The 20,469-nt window shown below is 45.5% G+C and overlaps 1 protein-coding gene across 2 annotated transcripts; it reads right to left on the bottom strand.

Moving 5' to 3' along the window:
* Positions 1 to 2: 2 nt before the first annotated feature.
* LOC118287183 (wings apart-like protein homolog) lies at positions 3 to 19,105 on the bottom strand. Of its 2 annotated transcripts, XM_047327574.1 has the most exons (21): positions 18,740 to 19,105; positions 17,474 to 17,988; positions 14,086 to 14,860; positions 13,333 to 13,736; positions 12,698 to 12,822; positions 10,500 to 10,595; positions 10,090 to 10,260; positions 9,840 to 9,976; positions 9,627 to 9,738; positions 9,082 to 9,369; positions 8,757 to 8,868; positions 8,565 to 8,656; positions 7,813 to 7,889; positions 5,600 to 5,736; positions 5,223 to 5,338; positions 4,919 to 5,098; positions 3,765 to 4,002; positions 3,594 to 3,682; positions 3,371 to 3,466; positions 2,671 to 2,776; positions 3 to 467 (listed from the first exon to the last, which is right to left on the bottom strand). In XM_047327574.1, the coding sequence occupies exons 2-20, from the start codon at positions 17,964 to 17,966 to the stop codon at positions 2,711 to 2,713; spliced, it is 3,804 nt and encodes a 1,267-aa protein (XP_047183530.1). In that variant the 5' UTR covers positions 17,967 to 17,988; positions 18,740 to 19,105; the 3' UTR covers positions 3 to 467; positions 2,671 to 2,710. The 2 variants fall into 2 exon arrangements, with proteins under 2 accessions (XP_047183530.1, XP_035468002.2); XM_035612109.2 differs by having other exon boundaries at positions 3 to 2,776.
* Positions 19,106 to 20,469: the final 1,364 nt, after the last annotated feature.

The following is a 20,469-nucleotide window of genomic DNA, read 5'->3' as shown; positions in this document are numbered from 1 at the left end:
AGTTACTGAAAGTAGCAATTTTTATTATTTTAAAATTATGTACACGGTAACCAAAGACATCAGTCTGCAAATTGGTACAAACAAGTTTTTCTTCCCGCAGTGGGCTCGTTCAGGAGCTCCGTCCGTCCGCCCGGCAACAACAACACGACTCGGGGAAGGAGAAAAAGGCTTTTTTTTAGAAAATGAAAAATATATTTAAGAGTCAGATTCAGAAAAGTAGAGTCTACCAGTCTAAATTTAAATTCAATAACTCGTCCCCTCACCCCGCCCACAATGCCCCTCCCCCTTTAGCCAGCAGTCTCTCCTCCTACGCGAGGAAACAAATCTATGTACAGGAACTATGTACAAAAAAGATCTTCCATTCATTCTTCCAGACGTCTGTGAATAAAGCTCTTGTAAACTCTTCTTTTCTTTTTTCTAAGGAGTGTGAGGGTTGAACTGTGTGTGTGTGTGTGTGTGTGTGTGTAAATGATCATAGACGAACAGACAGATGTCAAATAACAGTATGAACATGCCTGATGACGACGTGTGCGTCGAAACTCGAGAGAACGTGTCTGTGTTCGAAAGAAAAGGTAAAGAAACTGAACCCCCACAACAAACTGTTTGATCTCAAGTTTTCCAAATTCAAAAAAGAAAAATGATCCTCCAGGATGAATAACAATCTGAAACCACGGACTCGTCAGCGAGAGGGAAGACAAGCGTTTGTTTTTCTGCTCTGGTCAGTTAACGGACCAAATCGTTCATCACAACGGGGGAAGATTTCAATTTCCAATCTTTGCTCAGACGAATGTGTCTTGTTATAACGTAACAATCTGTTTTCAAGTGTCCGACTTGTTGGGAATCAATTCTTGCCACTGATCATTTCTCAAAACTTTTTTTTCAAGTAGGAAGCAAGAGCGGTGGTGCAGCCCTTTCTGACGAGGCCTCCTTCTAATAAATACAAGTCTATAAGTCGGACATGATACCGACGGGGAAATAAACGGTCACTAATTCTTCATATACGAGTTATGACACAACACCAATTTAACTCCTTTGGGTTTTTTTTCTTTTCTCGGCCAGTGAGAACAGTTCTCATGTTTTTCTGTGGCTCCAGAAATGTTAAATGTTTAATAAAAAAAATGTTTTTTACTTCTTTGTGTTTTCATTTTTAACGTTCGTATTAAAAAGTCCAGACATTCTTCGGAGGAGGAGGAGAAACCAGCCAAACGTATTTCTTCCACGGTGCAGCAACTTTCTTTTTTATCTCCCTTTCTTACTCATGCTGACGACTGATCCATAAATAAAATGATTTATTAACATTAATAATAATAATCCCATTAGAAAACAACTTATACAACATTGATCAGAAAGTGGCACTGAAATGTAAAAAAAAAAAAAAAAGTAAAAAAAGGAACAGAAATCTCCCTCAAAACTTTTCACAACTTAACGGTAAGTTTTCTTTTTTTGAGATTTGTATCTGAAAATGTTTCAAACGTGTAAAATATTGAAGGACGGACTTTGGGTGATTTTGGGATGTTCCCACCTCCTTCGCTCTCCGCTTGGAAGGTGGAGAAATGCATTTCCCCTTCCTGCAACGGTTGCAAGAAAAACTTGGACAAAGCAAAAGTCGTTTTTTTACAAGCTCCACTCCAAACTGTAAACTCTGGGATGAACGGGGGCTGAAGGAGTTCAGGTTCTGGACTGGAGGGGCTCGGGTCCCGCCGAGGAACGAGAGAATAGACTATTCTGAAGAACGGACAAAATAAGTTTCTACTTTTGGGGGGGGGGGGGGGGGGGGGGGGGGTGTCATTTGAAGTTTCCAGGGAGTTCTAACAACCTGGAGGGGGTCGTTGTGTTTCGGTCTCAGGTGTGTTTGTTGGAGTGCGCTCGGCATGATGCGAGATAACGGTGCGGCGAGCAGGAGAAGGGCCACTTTGAAGAAGCAGCAGGTCTGGTAAAGAGGGGGAGACAAGCTCGTACTTCTCACCGTTACACTTCACAAAAAACAATTCAGGTCTGGTCTGAACTCTGGGCCAGATGAGATCAATACTCAACTCGGTCGGCCGCCGTCAGACAAGAGTTGAGAGGTCAGAGTGGCACAAAGAGGAGGAGACAGCAGGATGTAAGAACCGGGTCGAGGTCGACAGCAGTTTCAAAGCACAAGACACAGAAGTGATTATTTTGGTCGGTCATTGTATTTTTTTTCTTTTTAACCACTCGAGTTGTTCTGGCGAATATCGGCTTTGATGACAGGCTGGAGAAAATGACAGCTTCGCTCCAACCTGTCGTCGGTCGGTCGATACGAAGGCGCGTGGAGGTCGCCGCTCCGCGAGGACGAGCAAAAATTACCATAAAACAACTACAACGAACGACAACGCATCCTTCTGAGCAACTCTAACAAATAGAAAAGAGGGTGAAGTGAAAATAAAATGCCTGAGTGGACGTTATCCTTTCTTTAAAGGTAAAATAATAAAAGATGATCGCAGCAGGTGGGGGAGGGGGAGGTGTGGAGGTTTGAGGCCGTCAGGTGAAGTAGTTTGAAGAAGAGGAGGATGAAGGGGAGGAGGAAGAGGACGTCTGGTAAGGACACAGAGAGGAAGGTGAGGATGCACACGTGTGTTGTAAGAAATAAAAAAAGCAACACGCCTGTTTCCAGCAGTGAACTCAATCTGAGGCGATGATGAAGGTCATTGTGTGTGTGTGTGTGTGTGAGAGAGAGACAGGCTTGTCTCTAGCAGTGCTCCAGATAGTCAATGACCCGGGAGATGGACTTCTGTCCTGTGGTGCCGACGTCACACTGCAGAGAGAAGAGAGGTCAGTGTATACACACACACACACACACACACACACACACACACACACACACACACACACACACACACACACACACACACACACACACACACACACACACACACACACACACACACACACACACACACACACACACACACACACACAGTTAAATATTCATAATTACCTGATCACCTAATCAATGATTTAATTGGATATTTTTGTTTTGTACTTTGTTGCTCATAATTAGCATACTAAAACATTGGCCATGTGATGTGTGACATTCTCTTGAAAGGTTTGATTATCTTTTTCCATCAGCCTTGTCTTCATCAATAGACATACGATTTGGTTTTGCTCAAGGTTAAGAAGCTATTCCCTGTTTAGATATGAGAATTTTCAATTTGCCACTTTTGGAATTTTTTCTTTTGATTGTAAAAAAAACTAGATTCAAGCTCAAAAAGTCATTCAGCTTCACGGGAAATATGAAGTTTTAATGTTTCCTTCCTAAACTGAAGCTGCGGAACAGTGAGAACATTTAACCAAAGCGTTTGAGTATCTACAGTTTGTGAAACATTGGATAATTAAAACTCTGACTCACCGTGAGGTTCATGAAGTTGAGGAACTTTTTCAGCATTTCCGTCATGATGGAGAAATCTCCTTTGGGCAGATTCTCTCTCACCGTCGTCACATTCAACTGGAGGAGAAACAGGGAGGCAGAGATGTGACGCACACAACCAATCTGAAACACTGACGTCAGTTTTTGTGTGTGTGTGTGTGTGTGTGTGTGTGTGTGTGTGTGTGTGTGTGTGTGTGTGTCTCACCGAGCTCCCCTGACAGAGGCAGCCCAGCAGCAGTGCTGTGTATGAGGCCACGATACTGTCCTCCATGTGCTTCCCTGCGTGCTGCAGAGCTGAGGGGAGAAGGATGGAACTCATAACTTTAGAATATCTATATATAAATTTCTAAACGACAGAATGTGTCTGCAGTCGTACCTTTGTTGAGGTCCAGCTCCTCGTCCTCCTCCTCTTTCTTCTTCTTCTCCTCCTCCTCTTTCTTCTTCTTCTCGTCGTCCTCCTGCTTGTCGGACTCGTCGTTGGCGACCCACTGGATCTCGCCGCCCGTCTCCTTCCACTCGCCGCTCTTGTCCAGCGCGGGCTTGGGCGCCTCCTTGATGAGGTCATCGGTCTGCGCCTCGGCCAGGACGGCGGCCCGCTCGCGCTGCAGGAACAGCTGGGCGGGGGGGGGCGCAGGCGAAGAAGACGAACGAAGAGACAGTTAGTTTGGCGATTAGAAACCAGCCGCCTCATGTACATGTACAAGGAACCAACTTCCTCATGATGTTAAAATTTGAATAACTTTATGTAAAGCACTTTGAGCTGCCTCTGCATTTGAGAGAAGCTACACATAAATGTGCAGCATCATCTTCTGCCATAATGTTACAGCTCACCTGAGAAAATTATTTTATTTTTCTTATACTGTGACAACACGATAAACCATATCCCCCTTTCCCCTCCCTTGTCTTAGTCCCGGTAAGTCTGTGTGTGTGTGTGTTACTGGAAGTCAGTCTGGAATAGCGCAGCAGTCAAATCTGATTAAGTGGGATGATTCGATTTTAATGCAGCTCTAACGGTGCTCATGGGAAACTGAGCGGCCGCTGCAGTAAAAAAAAAAAAAAAGAAGAGGAAGAGAAAGAGAAAAAAATCTAAACAATGTGAGCACACGGGGGGATTTATACGACAAACTAAAAATGTCAAAGTCATAATCTTGAGATATTCCTCTTACAGCTCCGGCTTCACTGGGACAGAGGGAGAGACGCACTGTCGTTAAAAAATGTTTTTTTTAAGAAAAGCTTCTTGGGGTAGAAAAAGATTCATTTTAAAATGTCAGAAAGACATTTTTACCTCTGCTGTATAATAAACTCATTTCATCAAGGTGACAGGTCTCTTCTGTGGCTGAAACGATTACTTAGGTACTCGATCAATGGAAAACTGACTTGCAGTCTATTTCAATAAAAGCTTTAGAATGAATAAATAAATAAATAAATGAAAATGAAATGGCTGACGACAGAGCGCGTCATTTTAAAAACACGACTTCAGGAGAGTTCGATCGGCCTCGTTTTCATTGATCAGCTGTTTTTTCTTCGCACCTGTACGAGGGCGGCGATGGCGCTCAGCGGGCCGGAGCTGGCGACGTCCTCCTGTTGCTGAACGGGGCTGAGCAGCACGGTGGAGTCGCAGGGACCCTGACCCACCTCCATCTCCATCTCCATCAGACAGTACCGGTTCCTGGCACTGTATTCCACCAGATTGATCAGCAGGCCCAGACCCTGAACACACCCACACACACACACACACACACACACACACACACACACGCAGAGTTAGCGGTGTGTCGTCTGTTTATCTTAAATTCAACTTGAAATTTTCTCAAAGTTTCTGCGAGTCGCTCACCAGCACACGGATGTCGAACCTCTGCTCCTGCAGAAGATACTGAGGGACTCGGAGAACGCAGTTCAGAGCCGTGACCAATAAATCCTCCTGTTCGCCCGTCTTTGTACTGCCCCACTCTGCACACGCACACGCACACACACACACACACACACACACACACACACACACACACACACACACACACACACACACACACACACACACACACACACACACACACACACACACACACACACACACACACACACCGAACGTTAAGATCTAGTTCTGTTTTGGTTCTGAGACGCTGACGCTCTAGTGTGAAACCTATAAAATATAAAACCTTTAAACTGCGATTCATCTCATCCTGTGCGTGTTCAGTGTGTGTGTGTGCTCACCATTGTCGTGCGTCAGGTTGAGCAGGACCCCGATGATGGCCCTCATGCAGTTCTCCACCGCTTTGCCGACCACGGCTCCGTCTGAGTTCACCTCCCTGCTGTAGCGCCGGATCATCTCCTCGCACCTCCTCAGGACCCTGAGAAGGGGGGAAAATAATGAATTGGTGAGATTATCGTTTATCCCTTCCTTTTGGCACCTTTTACATAACAAACATTTTATTTTCCCCTATTTTTTTATTGATTCACAGTAAAAAAGAATCACTTGCTTATCGACCGACACAAACTGAAGTCGCGGCTCAACTTCAGATTCGTTCTTTTATTAGTCCATCGTAAAACAGAGAGCACACGCACACACGCAGGCTGCAGCAGCAGCAGAGGGAACAGAGCAGGTCAGCGGCCTGATGTACATAACTAGATTAGATGTAATGACTGAACACAGAACAAAAAACAGAGTCAAAGGAGGGAGAAGTTGACAAGAAGAAAAGGGAGAAAAAAGGAGAAAAATAACCGTGGGCTACGGAGGACAAGACAGAGAAGTGGAGAGGGATTATGAAAAGTATGGATATATATTATTTTATGCGGGCGTGAAGCAGAAGTACTGTAGAATAAACGATATGGGTCGATATGGGCTGAACTTTTCCTCTCCAGCTACAAATTAAGGATTAACGGATACAATTTTTTTAAAACCAGGCCGAAGCTGCAACGTGAAAGTAAAAGATACGATTGTGTCTGTGAAGAAGAAGAAGAAGAATCTTTGGCTCCTGCCGAGACGCAGATGAGGAAAGTTGATGATAAGCAAAAGGACTTTTGTGCGTGTATGTGTGTGTGTGTGTGTGTGTTTTGCAGAGAGGAAGGAGGTTTATTGAATTAGTCCTGCAGACAGCTGAAGCACTCGGAGAGGCAGAGGGCGGGAGAGCAAACAAAGTAACAAAGGAGTGAACGGAGGAGGGAGAGGGAAAAGTCAAGTCAGGTGAAAAGTGGAGGAAAAGAAAAGAACAGGGAAAGAATAGTGGAGAAAGAGAAGAGGAAGAAGATAGAGGAGGAAGACACGCTTCAGTGTGTGTGAGTGTGAGTGTGTGTGTGTGTGTGTGTGTGTGTGTGTGTGTGTGTGTGCGTGTGCCCGGTGGTTTGGGGGGTTAATCGAGTTAAGGGCGAGAACAGCTGAACGCTCTGACTAAGGCCTGTGTCGCCCACTGAAACAGCAGCTTTTTGTTGACCCATTCACACTCATCATCATCCTCACCCCCCCTCGCACTCGCTGCAGACGTTCTGCAGGGGGCGAAGGTCCGGTCACGCAGAGGGTGAAGGAGGAGGAGCGATATTCATATTTAAGATATGAAACCCAGTGACGGGCAGAATAATGAAACAAGTTAAAACAGTTTTGCGAAAAGTGAAAGTGATTTATGTTGAAGTAAAGAATTCATGACTATTTCTTTAGTACACTTTTTGGGGCCTTCATCTGTAAAGAAAGAAACAGCGAAGGAGAGACAAGAAATAAATCATAGATAAATTAAATCTTCAGCCCGAAAAACACCGGAGGGGCAGAGGAGAAGAAGAAAGGAGGGAGAGAGCAGAGACGGTCGGGTCACGTCCACATCTGGACCGAACGCTCGGGGGTCACAGGTCACTGCTGTGACTGACAGGATGTCACAACCAGGAAATTGAACAACAAAAACCCTGATAATGATATGAATTATAAGTAACTATCAGGCGTATTGAGTCTCTCACAGGCGCATACACACATACACTGTACAGGGCAGTTGGGTTTCTGAAAGTAGAAATCAATGTGAACTGTCTGCAGTTCACCCTCCGATTATTAGTGGGGTGAATTTGACCGCAGTCCATTTTTCACGTCCCTAAATAAATGGTTAAATATAAAATGAAGGGATGCACTGAAATTAAAATTGTTGGCCGAAACCAAAATTAATGAAACACTTGGCCAAAGGCTGAACAATTGCCAATTTTTCCCGAATGCATAAATTAAATAGTCGAGAAACAAATCTATTACAAAAGATATGTTTAAAAATATTCATACTACACTGAACTTATATATTATATCAGCAAAGTACAATAAAACCTAAAATAAGTGAATTTGAACAAAATAAAATAAAATAATTTTATATGCGCACCACAAACCATTTAAGTGGCCGAAACATTCGGCGCAGCCGACATTTTGTAAGCGTCTGTATTAAACATATCGGGACTTTACTCACTTGGCAGAGGAGACGATGAGCGACGAGTCTTTGTAGGCGATCAAGTAGCTCTGGTTCTCCGGGTTGTGGACTGTGACCTGCACGTGCAACAACAACAACAGAGGACTCTGAATTAAAGGACGTCTAACATTTGATAATCTTACACAAAAGGATCAAAGCAGCTGGACGTGATCTGTCCCCAGGGAAGTTTGTCATACTGTATACTTTAAATACTTTTTTTCTAGGGCTGTTATTTTGATTATTGATTGAATTGTTGATTATTTTCTCCATTAATCGATTAGTTGTTTGGTTCATAAAATGGTGAAAAATGTTGATCGTGTTTCCCAAACCCTAAACATGATGTTTTGTTTTGTTCACACACCAAAGATATTCAGTTTACTGTCACAGAGGAGCAAAGAAACCAGAACATATTCACATTTAAGAAGCTGAAATCAGAGAATTTAGACTATCTCATAAAAACTACTTGAACCGATTAAACGATTATCAAAACATCAAACGTTTGGTGATTCATTTAGTTATCAATTACTAACTGATTAACTGTTACAGCCCTACTTCTTACCACAAGGTTCGTCTGAACAACTGACGTTTAACTCAAATTTCATTTTGTTTGGCAAAGTAAAAACATTTCTTTGTCTTGACTGCCAGTTTTGTTAAGTGTCAGCTCCAAATCAAATCTTACTCTTATTCATAAAGACTTGAAAATATTAAAGTCCCCAGAATCTGGTCCTGGTCCAGGTCAGTGTCGTACTTACACTCTCCAGAACCCGTAGACACCTCTCGGCTCCCCACAGAGACGACACCAGCTTCTCGTTCTCCTGGTTCAAGTTATCAACACACTCTTTCACTGTGGAGATGGAAAACAAAACAAAAATCAGAATCCAGACACGGCATCATCGGCATCATCATCATCATCAGTTATAACTTGATTTTATGATATATTTGACCTTTGTCTACGATGTGGTCCAGTCCTCCCAGCAGCCGCAGTTCCTCCTTGAACCAGTCTCCCGCTCGCTTCGAGGTCAGCGACAGTAACGTCTCCATGGCTAAGTGACCCGTCTACAGGGAGGGAGGAGGGACAAAATGAAAAGGAAAAAATGGTCTATATGTAAATGGAGTTCATAGAAAAACAAATTTCCCTTTTCTATGTATTAAATCGCTAAAGATCTGCAGCTCCGGTGAAAGCTCCTAAAAATATCTTGACGCGTGTGGGTGTGTTCATTAGTCACGCGCGAGTCAGAGGTTCTGAGTGAGGAGGTGTCGTTTCTGTACCGTGATGTTCTGCAGGTCCAGGTGCTTGTTGTGCACCGTGTCGCAGAGCTTCCTGATCTTCTCCTTCATCTTTGCGATTTCCCTGGCGCTGAACTGAGCCGTGGTGTCCGCCACGGCCCCGCCGCAGCCCCCTTGGTCCTGGTCCTGATCCTGGTCCTGCTCTTGGTCCTGGTCCAGGTCCAGCTCCAGCAGCCGGATCATCAGGTCCAGACAGGACCGGTCCAGGTCCATGTTCAGGCGGTCTCTGCTCAGAATGTACATCAGAGATGCCGTACACAGAGCAAGGTTCTGCAGAAAGGAGAGGAGAAATTATTTATATCTGATGTTCACGTTCCTGCTACTGGTCTTTTATTCAAAACATTGAGGGTTGTACATGAACACACTGAGGCTTCTTCTGCAGCCCAATTACTGTAACTCAAACCTAATTTTCTCAAACATTGTGACCCCTGCAGCGTATTAAATCGACTAAATCGTCAGGTGACCACAGACTGAAAACTGCCTCCCGCCTCCTCACAGGGACAAACATTAAATAACTGGATCCTCACTGGGTGTTGTGGGGCGTCGTTGAGGGTCTTGAAGACCTGCGCCACCTTCCCTCTGGCTCTCAGGTGCATCCTGAAGCTGGGCATGGCGCAGCGAGTAGCCAGGCTGATCACGCTGGGGGAGAAACAACACACACACACGCAAACGAATGAATCGAATGTCAAGAGTAAATGAAGCAGAGACGGCCACCGAGAGGCCGCGGTGCAGCTTCTCACCTAAGGCATCGTGTGTTGAGAGGTTGTCCGCTCTTCAGGCCGGTCGCCAGATACTCAAAGTCGTCGGTGAACTCCTGGTTCTCGCCGAACTCCACCACGTCGTTGAAGTGCTTCACGTGTTGGACGACTGTATACAGCTGGGGAAACAACAACAACAGGGGGGTCCGGGATGAATGCGTGGAGCACGACCAGAAATACGTTTTTTAAAAGTCGCGCAGATTCAGGGATGAGTGAAAAGTGTTTTGTGTACCTCCTTGTGCTCTTTGCGGCATTTGAGCGTGGTGACGGTGTCCTGGTAGAGGTCCGTAGGGAAGGTGACACACTTGGTGACCTTGGGCGGAGGAGGCGGAGCCTTGAAGAGGCCGTCGTCTTTCTGAGCGTCAGACGGCTCCTTTGTGGAACCTCCGGCTGAGGCCGCGGCCTGGAGGGAGGATCAATTTCATATGGGACCTTGATCAGTGTGTGTGTGTGTGTGTGTGTGTGTGTGTGTGTGTGTGTGTGTGTGTGTGTGTGTGTGTGTGTGTGTGTGTGTGTGTGTGTGTGTGTGTGTGTGTGTGTGTGTGTGTGTGTGTGTGTGTGTGTGTGTGTGTGTGTGTGTGTGTGTGTGTGTGTGTGTGTGTGTGTGTGTGTGTGTGTGTGTGTGCATGTGCGTGCGCTTACAGGAGCTGCCAGTGATCGCGAGACGAAAGATGGAGCAGCCTCCTCTTCACTCGCCAACGTCCAATGTCTGGCATTGTACACGGCTTTGGTGGGAGACTGTAACACACACACATTTATTAATTTCATTATATGACACTTACGGTTTTACAGATCTCTGGACAGAAGCTGTTTGCTCCAGCGTCGTTACTTCACCTCTGTGCGAGTGTGTCCTTTCATTAAAAAAACTATTAACTGGTAACTATTTTCTTTCAACACACACACATGCACACATGCGTTGTGCCTCGAGTTTTCTGTACAAATAATAATAAAAAAGGAAATCTCATTTCGTAAACTCACACTCCAGTAATTTCACATAAACTTTGAGAACAGAATGAGAAGAGAAGAGCAGAGAGAGAGAGAGAGACGGCCAGAAGCAAAAGAGGGAGATGTAGATTAAAAATATGGAGAAAAGAGAAAGGCGGGTGAAGGAAGAGGATAACTGCCAGCCCTGATCAAACAGCAGGACACACACACTTACAACACACACACACATCTTCCATCCTTGGCTCGACTCCTGTCCTCTTTATGTATTTTTGCCAAACCTGTGGTTGGTGGTTGCCGGGGTATTCATAATGAAAAACAAAAGAGAAAACAAGGGCAGAGAGAAAGTTGGCTGTGGAGCAGAAGGTTGGGGGGAGGTGTGTGTGTGTGTGTGTGTGTGTGTGGTAAGTGCACCGCAGGGTTAATAAGCTGAGACAAGGGGGGGGGGGGTTTGGAGATGAGCTTTGCTGGAACATCAACACTCCTACAGTAAATGTGAAAGACGCAGACGGACACGGATGGAGAACGGTGGGCGGGCGCAGGCGTTTTGCATTCACGGACAAACTGCGCTTCAGAAAGAGTCGGAGGAACAAAATACAAACACAAATTCAGCGTCTCACGTTTAGCCCGACGGTCATATATCAAATCACACCGAGCACAAGATCCTCCATCTTCACTGCGGAGCTCGGATCAGCTCTGTATTTAACATATGAAGCTGTTTCAGTCTCATTAAAGCTTAACTAGTTTGATACAAGTGAAGATCATCAGAGTGAGAACTCTCTCCACTGTTTGTTCCCACAGACGACTGTCGTGTAACGTTCCATCTTCACTCTTTGGACACACGCTCCAAGCATTAACTGGTGTTAACCCGAGCCTCAGACACGCTGTTGTTTTCCTGAACCAGGCCCGGACTCGGCTGAACCCGCAACACTGGCTGGAATATCTTGGAATATTTACGCAACAACAAAGACTACTTTACTTCCAACACGGCATCACCGTACCGCCCACAGACAGCACTTAGTTGCAAAATGACTATTTTCGTTGCTAACGCAATAATCTATAATAACAATCAGTAATGCCGATCATCCGCACCCTTCAAGAGACGCATTTGAATCCAGATATTAGTCTTTAGTCAATTCTAACTACAAGCCGTTACCACGGTTCCCAAGTGTTACAAATGCTGCAAATGGAAAAAAAGGAGCAGCGGAGATGAAGATGAGGCCACGCAGCGTAAGAAGAGTGAAATAAAATCATCGGCTCTGCCATACGTGGTTACGTTTTACGACAGAGCAAAATAAACAGTTAATATGAGTCGTCCATGTCCGTTTGTGTGAATGTACGACATTGATCCGTCGCTGCTATAAAAAAGGCAGAGAGCTCGTAGAAATCAATAAGAGTCTGATGTTCAGAGAGGTTCAAACTTGACTCAATCTATCCCCTTAAAACACACTCACACACAAACGCACGCATACACACACGCACTGATGAGTCATACTGGGTGTAGGTGGTCGGTCTATTACTTCAGTGCTTCACATGCACAAAACGACACGTGTGCATTTATTTGATCTTTTTTTGAGCTTCAGTCTGAGCTCAAATTTTCTTTTTCTTTTTTAAATCAGATTCAGTCTTTGTATTTGAAGTTGTTTTTCATTATCTACAAGCGACACTGAACGACGGGGAATTTATTGAGGGGAAACAAAGAAAAAAACCCAAAAGGGAAATGTTCCGTTGAACGAACAGTAACGTTTAAAAACTGCAATACCTTTTCTTTTCTGAAAAATAATTCTAAACGTTAGAGAGATCTGATAAATGGAGTCAACAGATCTTGCAGTCTGAGCTAACAACCTCGCACTCAATTCACGAAGTGTGACGCTCCAGCGATGTGGTGGTTGTCTGACCTTCTTGTGCGCACTGAAGATCCTCCGGAAGTTGTCGGGGTTCTTCTCGGCCGCTTTGCCCGCAGGCAGCCTCCTGGGAGGCCCGGCCACCACCCGGAGGCCCTCCTCCGAGAAGTCCAGGACGTCTGCGAAACAGGAAAATCAAAAATAGCGGTCAGGGAACATCTCCTGTGGAAGTATTGGGCATCGTGACCTAACAGCCCGTGTGTGTGTGTGTGTGTGTGTGTGTGTGTGTGTGTGTGTGTGTGTGTGTGTGTGTGTGTGTGTGTGTGTGTGTGTGTGTGTGTGTGTGTGTGTGTGTGTGTGTGTGTGTGTGTGTGTGTGGGGGCAGGATGGTTTGTGGTGTGTGCTGGTATAGTGGTATAAAGTACTGTACATTAGCAGTGATGTGGGGTTGTGTTAACATATAAATATTACACGAGGACAAATTGCCCTCTGGTCTCATCTGAAGACAGAAACGCAGGAGAGTTATTCTCGTAGGCCTATTGAACAATGTGATTTCATTTCTCAAGTAAAACAAATCTCTCCCCAAAATCCCTTCTCCGTGTATCTCAAGGCTAAATCCAATATCCAACAATACGCAGAAAGATTTTTCTTTCTACAGGACGAGAGAGTGTGGGCTGATTTTTTCCAACCTTCTCGTATCCGGCCGTCGTGCCTCTCCGAGTGTTTCTTGTTCTCCTTGGCCGCCGGTCGTTCGCGAGTCTCCAGCCTCTCGAAGGGATCGGGCGGGTCGTAGGTCGGAGCTTCTTCTTCTTCCTCCTCCTCCTCCTCCTCCTCCTCGATTACCGCTGTGGCTGCCTTGGCAGCGTCGGCGGCGGCCTTCTTGGCCGCCCTCCTCCTCTCTTTGAAGCCGTCGTCGTCGTCATCATCACCGTCGCTGTCACTCATGTCGTCAAAGCCAAAGTATTTGATTTTGTAAGTGGATCTGTTGTCCGTGTTGTCGCTGCTGTTCTCCTCCTGGTGGGCGTCGGCGTCTTCAAAACCAAACAGGTCCAGTTTACTGTCCTTCTTTGACTTGGCCTGGGTCGGCCGGGACCTGTGGAGACACATTGAAAAACCGCCGTTTGCAAATGTAAAAATTACACCATGTTCACGAATTTGAACCACAACTAGCTTAAGCCTGGAAGGACAACGAAACATTGGACAATGGATGGACAAACTTTTTTTTCCTCCAAAACACCGGAGCCACAAACTTATACAGAGGAAGGACGAAGGTGGCAGGAGATGACTTGTTTACCGCCGTTTTTAATTATAGAAATTAAATATTTGAATGGAAATCTAAATCGCAGCATTTAGCAAAACTGACAAACTTTTTTTTCTAACCTTGGTTTTGTGTTAAGCTTCAATCTGATGGACGTGAAAAACATTTTCCTCAGTCGTATTACCGTGTGTTCTGTTGTTCCATCTTCTTCCGCTGCCATCCTGCTTCGCCCAGCTCCGTCGTGCTGCCAGAGCCGGCGCTGCTGCTGCCACTAGAGGGCGCCGCATCGCTGCTGAACTCCTCCACTGCTCGGTCCTGGATGGTGACGTTGCACATGGACACGGACGACGGGTGCAGCACCGTGTAGTCCCTCGTTCTGCCCCGGCCCCGTCCGCCGACCGCCGTCGTCTTATTGCTGGCGTCGGACGAGGACTTGGGAAGATCTGTGCCGAACACTGCGCTTGCAAAGGCGCCGGAGTCCTGCGCTTTGCCGGCGCCCTGTTTGTTCGGCCTCCTGTACGTCCGACAGTTCGAGTTTCTTACAAGCGACGAGGAGGTGGCGGTGGAGGAGGAGGAGGAGGTCTGGGAGAAGTCTGACGTCTCCATGAGGAAGTCGGAGTCGAGTCCCAGGTCCTCGCTCTCCCTGGCGCTCTGGAGCTGCGGAGGAGAGGGCGGCGGCTTCTCGCGCCGAGTCTGCACCGGGTCCCGGTCGCCTGCGGTGACGCCCGCAGAGGCCCAGGAGAGCGTGGGGGCGGGGTTGCGGGGCTCCTGGCTGGGTGATGGCGGACGGAGGCCCATGATGGCGTCCCAGGTGTTGTAGGTGGTAGACTCCGCCTTGTAGCCCGTCTTCAGGGTGGTTGTCTGCGCCAGCGGCTTCTTGTCGCTCTCAGAAGCGTTCTGGTACCAAGAGTAGCTGTGCTGGTTCTCCAGCAGAGACAAGGAACTCTGCTGGGACTTTCCTATGGGAGAAGGGAACAGAGAACATATTCAAATTCAGTCCAAAAAACATTAACTTAAACTGACGACATATCAAGTGCATGTAAATCTAACTGTCAGAGCATCACATGACTGACCCGACAAACTACAACACATATTGAATACACAGCACAAAGGACTGTTTATTCATATGCAGTTATAATATCCACAGGTATTTTATCAACTAGGGTTGCAGCTAATTTTATAATTGAGGCATCTGATTGGCTGCTTGATCTATCGGAATTAAATTTCCAAAGCCCAAAGTGACGTCTTCAAATTGCTTCCCGCCAACAACAATCAACAATGAGGTTGCAATATTTTTTATTCTCTGGACCGGATTTGGTGATTCATTGCAACCTACAATACCATCTACAGTTTACCGTCTACAGTACACCGTCTAGTACAATCAGAGATATTCACCAGCTGCTCAGCAGAAAGAAATGATGTTGCACCATTTCAAAAAAGCAACGTTCACAACTGAAAACAGGTCACACACAGACACACACACACACAGCTGGAACCGCTAACTACCGATCCATGTGCCAGCTGACAAATGTCTTGAAGAAGACGAGGGAAAAAAGTGTTGCCGGGTAAACATGCACGTGCCGGTTATTAGTCGTTTCTTCTCATCGCAGATAAGAAACGGGGGCGACAACAACTGAACTCGTTACTCTTGAGCGAAAACAGGATATTGCTCCGGCGTAACATCAAAGAATATCTGAATCTGCTGCTCTATTTAAAAAAAAAAAAAGTTGTGGTTTGTTGAAGGCAGTTGTTGGAGCACGAGTGCAGAGAAACTAGAAAGTCAAACAATTTCCTTTGGACCTTTCAAAACCACCTGGTTGCGCGGTCCCCCGCTCACGTAACCAGGTAGTTACGAAACCGTGGCGTTCGAGGCTTCACCGGAGTGTCGGTGCGATGTTGCAGCATGTGTTCCCCCTACACGCTTCTCTGCTTCCTGTTTGGTTCTGGAAAGAGCTCAACCTATTGGTTGTTGACAATGTTCACGTCACTTTCTGTGTGAGCGAAGACAACCGATGATGGAGATGATGGGAGCGTCACGCCTCAACTCCAGCAAAACTCTCAGGATTTTATACCGACATTGGAAAGTCCTTCGCTTGAAAGCCAGCAGATTTTTTTTTTTTTTACAAAGTTAGCTCAAATAAAATATTAGGAACCAACCAGCATTAGAGAAAATATACCGAAAAAAATCCACTTTCACCCCAGCGTTTCTTTTGTGTTCGTTCCACTCACGACGCTGCGCATTAGGAAATAGCAAGGCGTGTTTTTGAGGATGACGCTGAAGGGCTGGTGTTGACGGCTGCCGTACGTGGATCAAACAGAATCAATTAAAAAAAAAAAATCTTAAAGCCTTGATGGCTGCGGTCCCCAATCCTGTGGATTTGCTCTGCACGTTTATAAATGCAGAACATCAAACTCAACGGCTCGAAACTTTGCGGTCAATATTAGATTCTAAAATATAAATTCAAACTTTGCAAAACAAATATCACATCTGAGCACCCACAGACTCCGTCGTTCAATATACATCGACATATGAATGAGGCCTGTGAGATAAACTCAGTGCACAGTGTGCTGACTCAGTTAGAATATATTTAATTATAATATAGTCGGGAAAACATCTTTAATTTACTCTTTCTGTTATTTAAAATTAATTGGCGTATTTTTTCTCATTTTAATTTCTTTGAGTTAAAATAAACCTCGATTCGTAACATTCTTGACTATAAATATCATTCTGAAAGTATCAGCAGTCAGTCGGCCCAACTTTCTCAAAATAACTATTTTTTGGGGGTCATATTTACTGAGTCAACACCGGCAGACTCGCTGAACAGATAACACGCGGCGGCTGCTGATGGCAGCAGAGCTTCAGTTGAACTTTTAGCGTTGCACTTTAGCTCCACGCCGTCCGAACACTGCAGGAGACAGCGACTCTCGCTGCAGCGCAGCTTGTCGCTTGTCGGAGGTCACAGATGCGAGTGGCTCGCATCTCTGGCAGGTGGCCAGCAGCGGCCACGGAGAGCTGAGGAGGGCAAGTGACAAAAACTGACAGTGACAGGCTGCGAAGAGGACAAACAGCAAAACACAAGCTCCTCCAGAGGCTGCTCGGCAAAATAAAGAAAATAAATAAAGCCTCAAAAACCACTTATCAGCGATGCCCTTTCTCCTGCTCCACTTGTACCCCGTGAAAGATGCTGCATTTTTTATATTTTTTAAGTATTTTAAAGTCTGTCATCTGAAGACCCAACATTTGGTCGGTGTCTGCCATCACAGGGTGGATTCTGTTTGCTCCCCAGGAAGCATCTGCCCGTCGTCTACCTTTTTTGAGTAAAATGGTTATTAATGTGATTCAAACAATGATTAAAAATGTGTATAAAATTTTTCCTTTCAATGTAAAGTCAATATCTCATTTTTTACCGTCAGTAAGATTAGATTAACTGTGGATGTCCCCACTCTTTTATGGGCATTTATTATTATCTTACATTTTCCAGACAATTGAGAGACTAAATTAATCAATATATTAATCAATAAGTAGAGATGCAGTGCAACATTTCAAACAGGTTTCACACTCTGTGTATTACCTATGCTGGCGCTGCTGTTGAAGAACCGAGCCGTGTCCTCCACCAGCCTGGGTTGGTTCCGGTCGCTGGGAGGCCACGAATCGCCCCGAGCGGAGGCCAAAGTGTGGGACGCTGGACCCTGGAGGCTGGACCTGCTCCCGGCGCTCAGGGACACGCCGGGCCTCTCCGCCCGGGGAGGCTCCGCCGACGCCGGCTTGGCGGGCGACGACTTGCTGCCGCTCCGGGACGACGACACCGGCTTGGACTCCTCGTCGCTGTCGAATCCGAACGGGTCCTCCAGGCCGTCGCCGCTCGGACGGGGCCTCTTGTACACCTCCAGCACGGAGTCGTTCTTGGCGGCGGCGCCGGCGCGCTTGGAGCCCACCTTGGCCTTGTAGGTGGTGTCGCCCCATTTGGTGCTGAGGGTGCCCCTCTTGGTGGACAGAACCTCGTCGAATTTGGACGTGCCCTCGCCTCCCTTGCGGCTGTAGGTTTTACCAAATCTGGATGTCATTGTTGCATCTGGGTCATATTCTCTGAGAAGAGAAGACGGGGCGGCAGAGAGAATGTTAGAGTTGACAACAACATTTCATGGACATTATGGACACAACCTCACCATTTTTACAGTTTGACTCAAGAACCATAGACTTCATTTGTATATTTCAGATTGAAAATGATAAAAAAAAAAAAAACGTAGCCAGAGTCTGTGATGTTCACTAAATACATCGTGGACTTGAATCTTAGTCCCTGTCAGATCGCCCTCATAATGTTCATCTCACATTAAACCTGTCAATGGCCGTTGGACTGTGTCCGTGTTGATTTCGTTGTCTCATCCTGTTCGTGCAGAAGATGCGCAGCTACGTGTGACAGTTCGGTGAGTAGCTCACGACCAGCTGGTTTGACAAAAACAAGGCTAACGTTAGCATTAGCGGCGAGCTAACGGTGCTAAGTGACTGCTAGCCAGCTCGCGCAGGTAAGGATGCTAGCGGAGGAAATCGAGAAAACAACATGACGCCGACGACGCCGACAGTGAATCCGCACAGTCGCGTGGCGGAGTGAGTATGTGTAAGTCAGTTCGTTGAGCTACTAGTTCCGCTGCTCTTTGGCTTTTAGCCGTTAGCATTAGCATGAAGCTCAGGCGAAGAAGGAGACAAGAGCCGTCACTTCTGCGAGCCGCTAGCTTGGAGGCTAACGGCTAACAATAACTACAAATAAGATGGTGGTCGCTCCACGTCCGAGGGAATCGAACACAGCGAGACCCCGGCGGGCATCAACACGTCCACTTACTTGGTGAGCGAAAGGGGCCGATCCGCACAAAACACACGCGCGCGCACTGCGTCCGGAACCCGAGGCGGCGGCCGTTGAACTCGGCTGCAGGACCCGGGGCCTGTTCCCCCGGTTCAGGCTGAGCTGCTCCGCACAGTATAAACAAGGCCCCGACGGACGCCGCCGCTCGGGGCGAGTCGGCGGGATTCAGACGGCCGCGGAGGGAACCGCAAATCCAGCCGGTGGAGAAGAAGAGACGGTTTTTATCCTCATCCGAGGAGAGCAGCTCCTGTTTTCAGGCCGAAGTCGAACTCGATTGTCTCCTCCGGCTTGTGACGAAGGCTTCCATTGGACTCCCCCTCGCTGCGTCAAGTCAGCCGCTCATAACCCAACTTTACCGGAAGTGGGTAAGCTGTTCTTGGAAAAAATAAAAGCATGAATTGAACATACGGAAATAACATCCAAGCTTTGCGTACTTGTCCACTGGGTGTTAATATAAACATATATATCAAAAAACATTTCCACATTATGTATTTAATATGTCATGTTGATGCGTGGTTTTCACATTTTTTTTGCCAATGTGTTGTATATTATTATTATTAATGAATTATTGCTTTTACAGTTCAAATCGGAAGTACTCTCATGTAATACATTTAGCTTTATACCGGTAGTTTAATCAATCTTATCCTTGCAAATGCCGCGTTCAAGTTCTCCCATTAAAACGCGTAAAACTGTAGATTTCAAATAATAACCAGTGAATGCAACACAAACAGAGCAAAATGTGAATAAAAGAAGAAAAAACACCAACATCGATGAAATAGAATTATTGCTTTTATGATTTGTAGATAGTTTGTGTTTTTACTCGATGGGAGCCAATTGAATATCCTCAACTAACGTTTTTACCTGATGAAGAAGAGAAGAAGAAGTGAGATCAAAGACTGTCAGTACCAACCTGACTGAATCAGATATTAAATACACAGTAAACAGTAACATGAACATAATACTAAAACTACGTTTTAGGGCCACATTGAGGGGGGGAAATGAAAGTGATGCTTTGAGACTAAAGTCGGAATATTATGAGAATAAAGTCGTAGATAGATGATGATGATAAAATACTAATTGTAAATATGTTAACCGAACTTAAACTATTCAACATTTCAAAGATCTAAGGCAAAAAAAACAGTCATATTATTAAAGAATAACTGATTAGTTTAACTGAATATTAAACAATATATATCTTACTAATCTTTCAGAATTCTACCAATCAAGACCAATGTAAAAGATAACAGAAACGTTATTAGTCAAAGGACATGATATCAAAACATGAAATAACATCTAGTTTAAAACAAAGTAAATGAAAAATAATAAATGAGTAATTGAATCCTTTATGTGTGAAATAAGATTAGAAACATAACATGAAGTTTGGCTGGATTATTCACACTGCAGAAATCGCTTTCTGAGCAGCGTAACCACACAAACCAGAATGCATAATCCGTTTTAACCATTTAAACAAACGCTGTCTTATTCTTCGCACCTCGTTATTTCTATAGAAACAAACTGGTTAGGGGACATTTTTATAGTAAGTGGGTGAAGCGGCAGCAGCAGCAGCATCACGCTGACAGTTGCCAGTTTTCCAGCACAATTCAGCTAAAACTTGTTCATAGTCAAAATAATAGAAACACAATAAAACACATTAATCGATTTTCCTGTTTCACCAATGGCGACATGACAGGATGACGGGATCTTTAGAG

Source organism: Scophthalmus maximus, chromosome 16 (genome assembly GCF_022379125.1).
Source record: "Scophthalmus maximus strain ysfricsl-2021 chromosome 16, ASM2237912v1, whole genome shotgun sequence".
Classification (NCBI taxonomy): Eukaryota; Metazoa; Chordata; class Actinopteri; order Pleuronectiformes; family Scophthalmidae; genus Scophthalmus; species Scophthalmus maximus.
The sequence above is the reverse complement of the archived record's forward strand: the minus strand, read 5'-3'. Positions and strand labels throughout refer to the sequence as shown.

What these genes read in the sequence shown, in the direction of transcription:
- LOC118287183 (XM_035612109.2), bottom strand. Translation starts at nt 17,966, where the DNA reads ATGACATCCAGATTTGGTAAAACCTACAGCCGCAAGGGAGGCGAGGGC. An exon ending in TCTTCAGTGCGCACAAGAAG is followed by an intron (nt 10,596 to 12,697) that starts GTCAGACAACCA and finishes TGTGTGTTACAG; the next exon opens with TCTCCCACCAAAGCCGTGTA. An exon ending in CTCATCGTCTCCTCTGCCAA is followed by an intron (nt 5,737 to 7,812) that starts GTGAGTAAAGTC and finishes CCCCCTTCTCAG; the next exon opens with GGTCCTGAGGAGGTGCGAGG.